The 7,377-nt window shown below is 38.1% G+C and overlaps 1 protein-coding gene across 1 annotated transcript; it reads left to right on the forward strand.

Moving 5' to 3' along the window:
* The first annotated feature begins 250 nt into the window (after positions 1–250).
* On the forward strand, positions 251–7,377 carry LOC142611252 (calcium-transporting ATPase 4, endoplasmic reticulum-type-like). The gene is made up of 8 exons (XM_075783310.1): positions 251–1,941; positions 2,143–2,248; positions 2,566–2,687; positions 3,531–3,809; positions 3,907–4,284; positions 4,741–4,850; positions 5,837–6,065; positions 6,468–7,377. Exons 1-8 carry the CDS (start codon positions 520–522, stop codon positions 7,047–7,049), a joined length of 3,228 nt encoding a protein of 1,075 aa, XP_075639425.1. The 5' UTR covers positions 251–519; the 3' UTR covers positions 7,050–7,377.

Here is a 7,377-nt window from a genome sequence, read left to right on the forward strand (position 1 = left end):
TTACATTTCAAAGGCATCTGAAACGACCTTCACCAATCACCATGTTTACGAGAATGAACAACAAGTTGTGTAATAATAAACTAATGCCGCATTTGTCAGATCTTTAGCAAACGTCACGCCTTCACCATCTCCTTAGTATTAAATTACACGGATGGTACCAGGAAACTTCCTTAATATTTCTTAATTGGCCTGGCAACTCGTTACCCTCTCCTTTTTAAGTCAAACACACAATGTCACAGACAACCTCAGACTCAGGACCAGTGAGCTCCTTCCTCGAATCCTATATTTCACTATACACAGATTGTGGGGAACATACTGGAAAAAGCACTCATTTCTCGATTTTTGAAGTGTGCCCACTTCGAATCATTGAAAGCTTCTATCTTTTTGTCACTTTAAACTATTACTTCAAACACAAAAAAAAAAGAACCATTCGGAACTCGCTAAAGCTTAAGTTTTTGAAATCTTTTATAAACTGAAGCTCTAAGAGTTTTAGTTGTTCCATAATCTTTAATTTCATCAATGGGGAGAGGAGGAGGAGGAGGACAAGAGAACGGTGCTCGAGAAATCGTTAGTCCTCGACGTGCCAATCGACAAGTGTTCCCAGCGTGGGCTAAAGACATTGCAGAATGTGAAAAACAACTTGGAGTGAGCAAAAAAATTGGTCTTCGATCCTGTGATGTAGAGAAGAGGATCTTAACTTATGGCTACAACGACTTGGAGAAGCATGAGTCCCAGTCGATTTGGGCTCTTGTGCTCGACCAGTTCAACGACACTTTGGTTCGAATCCTGCTTGTTGCGGCGGTGATTTCCTTTATTCTTGCCTGGTATGATGGCGAGAAGGGAGCTGAGAAGGAAATCACTGCCTTCGTGGAGCCTTTGGTAATTTTCTTGATCCTTATTGTGAACGCAATTGTTGGAGTTTGGCAGGAAAACAATGCGGAAAGGGCACTCGAAGCGCTTAAGGAGATTCAATCCGAGCACGCCGCTGTTATTCGAGATGGCAAGAGGATTGCTAATCTTCCTGCCAAGGAGCTCGTGCCTGGTGATATTGTCGAGCTCAAGGTTGGTGATAAAGTCCCTGCAGATATGCGTGTATTGCAATTGATTAGCTCGACTTTGAGGATCGAACAGGGGTCTCTAACTGGAGAGAGTGCGGCTGTGAATAAGACCACTAAAGCTGTTCCAGAAGACTCTGACATTCAGGGAAAAAGGTGTATGGTTTTTGCTGGAACCACAGTTGTGAATGGGAATTGCGTTTGCTTGGTTACTCAGACTGGAATGGAAACAGAGATTGGGAAGGTGCACGAGCAAATTCAAGAGGCTTCGCTATGCGAAGAAGACACACCTTTGAAAAAGAAACTCAATGAGTTTGGTGAAACTCTGACAAAAATAATTGGAGTTACATGTGCGGTTGTGTGGCTTATAAATGTGAAGTACTTTCTCACTTGGGATTACAATGAAAATGGGTGGCCTAGCAATTTCAAGTTTTCATTCGAGAAGTGTACTTATTACTTCGAGATTGCCGTGGCATTGGCTGTGGCTGCTATCCCCGAAGGATTACCGGCTGTTATTACAGCGTGTTTGGCACTAGGGACGAGAAAGATGGCTCAGAAGAATGCCCTTGTGAGGAAGCTGCCAAGTGTTGAAACTCTGGGATGTACCACTGTGATTTGTTCTGATAAAACTGGTACATTGACTACTAATCAGATGGCAGTGTCGAAGCTTGTGGCTATGGGGAGCAATGTTGATAGCTTGCGATCGTTTAAGGTTGATGGCACTACATACAGTCCATTTGATGGTAAAATACATGATTGGCCAACTGATTTTGATGCTAATCTTCAAATGATTGCTAAAATCTCTGCTCTATGCAATGATGCTGACATTGCTCAAGCAGAGTACAAGTACATGGCCCATGGCATTCCTACTGAGGCAGCTCTAAAGGTGATTTTCTCCCTTTCCTTTTGTTTGCTAATAACTTATGTGATTGGGATAAAAAAATTTGTTCTTGAAGTTTATTTTTTGTTGCAAATGGTGTTACTGTGTGGTATTAGAATTACTGTTGCATATGCCCTTGCTCTGCAAAAGAAAGTTAAAATTGTTGTTGAGATTCTCAATTAATCTGCCCTGCTCTATGCGTTTCAGGTTTTGGTTGAGAAGATGGGCCGTCCTGAAGGATCTAAATTTGATGAAGCACCGATGACACCAAAATCTCCTCAATCACCAAAATCACCAAAGGATGATGTGCTACGTAAGTAATTGAAACTAGCAAACTTAATTCTAGGAACACAATTTTTCACATTTTTTTTTTGTAAAGAACCGCTGGAGTTGTAAAAATTGGGCAAATTTACTTTCAAATGGACCTACCGCGGACACCACTTTTATTAACACTAATCATAGCATGACAAATTAAGAATTGTGAAAAAAGTGTGTATTTGGATTTGATGTTCTTAGTTCTTACCCCACCATCCACTCTCTAGAAAGGGGAAAAAAAAAGAAGAGAACCTTGATAGTTTATGCAGTCTGCTGCCATTTTTTTTGGTAAAAAAATATTTTATGTATATTCAGGTTGCTGCCAGCTGTGGAAAGAAAATGAACCTCGGATTGCATCTCTTGAGTTTGACCGTGATAGGAAGTCCATGGGTGTTATTGTGAATTCACGTGAAGGGAAGAAGTCATTGCTAGTGAAGGTATACTCTCCTTTTCTGAATGTGTGTGTGTAACTGGTGGTTTAGTATATGGAGCATGCAGTTTTTCGGTGTAGTCTTCAGTGTACTTTGATTTGTCAATTTCATATACACATCATTAGCCAGTTGTGGCTAGTGTAGAGGTTATTCTCTTATTTTTCTTTTCTTCAAATACAAGCCAGAATTTTGAGAGGTTTTGGGATGAGGTCAGAGAGGGGTGTGTAGTCGTCAGTGTAATTTGATTTGTCAATTATATATACACATCATTAGCCAAATGTGGCTAGTGTAGATGTTATTCTCTTATTTTTCTTTTCTTCTAATACAAGCCAGAAAATTTGAGAGGTTTTGGGATGAGGTCATAGAGGGGTGAGTATGGTTGAACTAATGTCCATTTAGAGGATTTTTTTTGAGGAAGATAAAAACAAGTAGTAGTATATTATATATAAGGTCACTATTTTTTCCTCTCTCTTAGATATAGCAATGTTTTTGTGATACAATATTGGTTCTCTTTGACCATAAAGTTGCTTTCCCCCCCATTTTTTAATTGGAGGTATCTGAAGTGCAAGGTTCCTTTGGAAATCCTCTATGAATTTGATGGTTCATTTAAACTTTTATCTATGATAGCAATCACATGTTGCCTTGTATGAAGCAGTTTTAAGTGGTTGCTTGGCATGTTTAAAACTTAAAATTTTAAAATACAATCAAGAGCTTGTTTAATGTTTCCAAAATTAAACAATGATGTTTAACACAGGCTGATAATTTGCAAATTTTCTCAAAACTTTGTTATTCTCTTTGTCAATTGTACAATGATATAGAATTCTAATTTAAAGTGCTTAACTATTGCAGGGTGCTGTAGAAAATGTATTAGAGAGGAGCACTAGGATTCAGTTGCTTGATGGTTCTGTTTTACCACTGGATCAGAATACAAGGAAACTCATCGTAGATGCCCTTCAGGAGATGTCTACTGGTGCATTACGCTGTCTTGGTTTTGCATACAAGGAAGAGCTTGGTGAGTTTGAAACCTACGATGGTGAAGATCACCCAGCCCATGCACTTTTACTTGATCCATCCAATTATCCATCAATTGAGAGTGACCTCATTTTTGTTGGTTTGGCCGGACTGAGGGTGAGTCTTGACATTGCTAATTCCACTTTTTTTACTTAGTCCTTCATGTTATTTTAATGGCCTAACTTTGCGTGATTGTTTTTCTAAATCTTCATAGGACCCTCCTAGGGAAGAGGTTTTCCAAGCAATTAAGGACTGCAGAGCAGCTGGGATTCGAGTTATGGTTATTACAGGAGATAATAAGAACACAGCAGAAGCTGTATGTCAAGAAATTGGCGTATTTGGACCTAATGAAGACATAAGTTCAAAAAGTTTAACAGGAAAACAGTTCATGGAACTGAAAGATCAGAAAGGCCATCTAAGACAAAACTGTGGTCTCCTATTTTCTAGGGCTGAACCAGGGCACAAACAAGAGATTGTGAGGTTGCTGAAAGAGGATGGAGAGGTGGTTGCCATGACTGGTGATGGGGTGAATGATGCACCTGCCTTGAAACTTGCTGATATTGGGATCGCAATGGGCATTTCTGGAACAGAGGTATTTTTGTTTTTCTTTCTATTTAGTTTATAATTTTCTCAAATCTACATTTTGATGTGCATGACATGTTGATTGGTAAACCTATATAAATGGCATAATCAGCACGAAAGCCAACTCATTAAAAGAAATCAGCAGGGGAGAAGTGCACAAATATTAATCCTTGAATTACAGTGAGGCCAGAGAGGGCATGTTTATAGAAAATGGAAATCTTCCATTTAATTGTATAGAAAGTGATGAGATGCATTTGACAGACTTGTAACGGTGGGGTACTGTTGAACAGTAATTGTGTTACCTATGCACTAGTAGTCAGAACAAGGGAGTATGAATTCAGTATTATGGTTGACTTGTAATGCCGTGACTTTGTTTCCTGGTCAAAAATTTGTAACTTGTTATCATCCTATGTTCCTTGTAAATAACCATTTTTGTATTATAATCATTATTCTTTCCCTCTTTCAGGTTGCGAAAGAATCTTCAGACATGGTATTGTCAGATGATAATTTCAGTACAATTGTTTCTGCTGTTGGTGAAGGCAGATCTATCTACAACAACATGAAGGCTTTTATCAGGTTGGTTCATTTTTTTTCTTGTTTTCATTATATTTTTAATCCATAGATCTTTAAGGGTTGTGCCTTAACCTTATTTTGCTTAAGAGACAATTAAATTTGGCTTTTTTGGTGGCCTGTGTATTGATGTAAAATAGTATAAATGATAACATTGTTACTTTGTTTTGTGGCCTGTGAACTGCCTCTGTGTATAGCATACTTACTTTGTTAGGGAATTGTATAGTAAAATTTTAAATTTGTAGTCTCCTTCATATTGATACAGAACACATGGTTTACTTCATTGACACACAGAATATAGTGTTTTCTGTGTTATGTCAATGAAATCATTTTGCATTGGATTTTTCTTTTCTCTTCTATTCTGGATAATTGATATATTGCTTAGTAAGCCAACTGCAAAGTTTTGGGATTAAGGCTTGGTGGTTGTTGATATATTGCTTGGTAGGGAACATGTATAAAATCATAATAAAAAGATTGCTAGGTACTATCCTCTCTGGATTTTGCAGAGATTTCTTAACCGAGGCTTGGAGTAATTTTTTTAACAATTATGAATCCTGTGTTTTGTGGGCCTCTGCCTTCTCCTTTGATACGATATTATCTATTCTACTAATATCTTTTTCATTATCCATACATGTTTTCTGACGTGCATTCTGACTTCTGAGTGAATTTTTATTCTAGTTATTTCACCACTGTTTAGCTTATTCATTTTGTATTTGTGTGAACTGAGTCTAATCTTGTTGTTGATAGTGGAATATTATAGGCTAAATAACTTATTGTCAAATGTCAACACTTATGCAAGTCAATTTGTATAATTATCTAATCCTAGCACACCCAAGATCAGTATCACTTTGAAAGGCACCCTTAAACTTTGTTTAATACATAAATCTTATAAACTTCCTATAAGTCAACTGCCATTTTACCCTATTAATTTAGATACTTCTTACATTCTAATACGTGCCAACATGTATTTTTGTGGTTCCACTCTATTTCAGGTACATGATTTCCTCCAACATTGGTGAGGTTGCCTCTATATTTCTAACAGCAGCTTTAGGTGTTCCAGAAGGCCTGCTACCTGTTCAACTTCTGTGGGTCAATCTTGTTACAGATGGGCCACCAGCAACTGCTCTGGGATTTAATCCTCCAGATAAGGATGTAATGAAGAAACCACCTCGTAGAAGCGATGACTCTCTAATCAGTACTTGGACTTTATTCCGTTATCTGGTATTTCTCCTTTTACTTCTCTTCCAAACTTTCTTTTGATTATCTTTTGATAATTCGATCGTTACAATAATGGGGAGGGCAGATTCCAACCCTGGTTTTCCTTTATAAGGAGAACAAGTAAACTACTGAGTTACAAGACTCTTGACTTTTATGTTGATTTAATACTCAACATTTCTGCACTTTTCCCCCCGATAAGACTCTATTTTAACTGAATGGAAAAATCTTGTTACACACTTAATATTGTACACTTTATACACATCATATCTAGAATTGCGTGCCTAATATCCACAATAAATTGTGAACAATGATAGTGTGTATGGATGGTGTACACTAGTGAGATTGTGATAATCACTACTTTGACTTTGAATCTATAATTAATCCACTCTGACTTTTCCTACACAGGTCATTGGGCTGTATGTTGGGGTGGCAACAGTTGGTATATTTATCATTTGGTATACTTATGGTTCCTTCCTGGGCATTGACCTTAGTGGAGATGGTCACACCTTGGTCACATATTCACAACTTACCAACTGGGGGCAGTGCTCAACCTGGACAAACTTTACTGCTTCACCTTTCACAGCCGGCAATCAACTTGTTTCTTTCGATGACCCCTGCGATTATTTCAAAGCTGGGAAAGTGAAAGCCATGACACTCTCACTCTCTGTGTTGGTTTCCATTGAAATGTTCAACTCCCTCAATGCCCTTTCCGAGGATGGAAGCCTGTTAACAATGCCCCCATGGGTCAACCCTTGGCTCCTTTTGGCCATGTCTGTCTCATTTGGCCTGCACTTCTTGATCCTCTATGTCCCATTCCTATCACACGTATTTGGCATTGTGCCCCTCAACTTGAATGAATGGCTCTTGGTTTTCATAGTTGCATTCCCTGTGATTCTGATTGATGAGGTTCTGAAGTTTATAGGGAGATGTACAAATGGGTCTCAAGCATGGACTAGAAAGACAGCAATAAAACCCAAGTCAGAATGAGACAACTTGTGGAGATATAGTTCATAAAGCTGCCTAAAATGGTTGGTAGAGTCCTTCATTCCATTTTACAACGAGGATGACCTGGGCCTTGAATAATTGGCTTGACTATAATAGTTTTCCTTTCATTTTCCTTTCCTTGTTTTTGTACATAAAAGACTCAATTCCCTCCCCTCCACTTTTTGTTGTAAACAAAATATATGCAGCTTCTATATATCTAATCATGTCTACCTATAATGTCAATTGAAGATTTTGGATCTTCTCAATATTAATGAATAGATAAATAAAAAGAAACCAACACACGGATTTGTGGGGTTCGACAGCTTGCTTA

This window comes from Castanea sativa, chromosome 9 (genome assembly GCF_040712315.1).
Source record: "Castanea sativa cultivar Marrone di Chiusa Pesio chromosome 9, ASM4071231v1".
In the NCBI taxonomy this organism is placed as follows: Eukaryota; Viridiplantae; Streptophyta; class Magnoliopsida; order Fagales; family Fagaceae; genus Castanea; species Castanea sativa.

Excerpts from the sequence above, each read along its gene's own strand:
- LOC142611252 (XM_075783310.1), top strand. The coding sequence starts at position 520 with ATGGGGAGAGGAGGAGGAGGAGGACAAGAGAACGGTGCTCGAGAAATC. Across the intron at positions 4,851-5,836 it reads AACATGAAGGCTTTTATCAG|GTACATGATTTCCTCCAACA; the intron begins GTTGGTTCATTT and ends ACTCTATTTCAG. Across the intron at positions 6,066-6,467 it reads GGACTTTATTCCGTTATCTG|GTCATTGGGCTGTATGTTGG; the intron begins GTATTTCTCCTT and ends TTTCCTACACAG.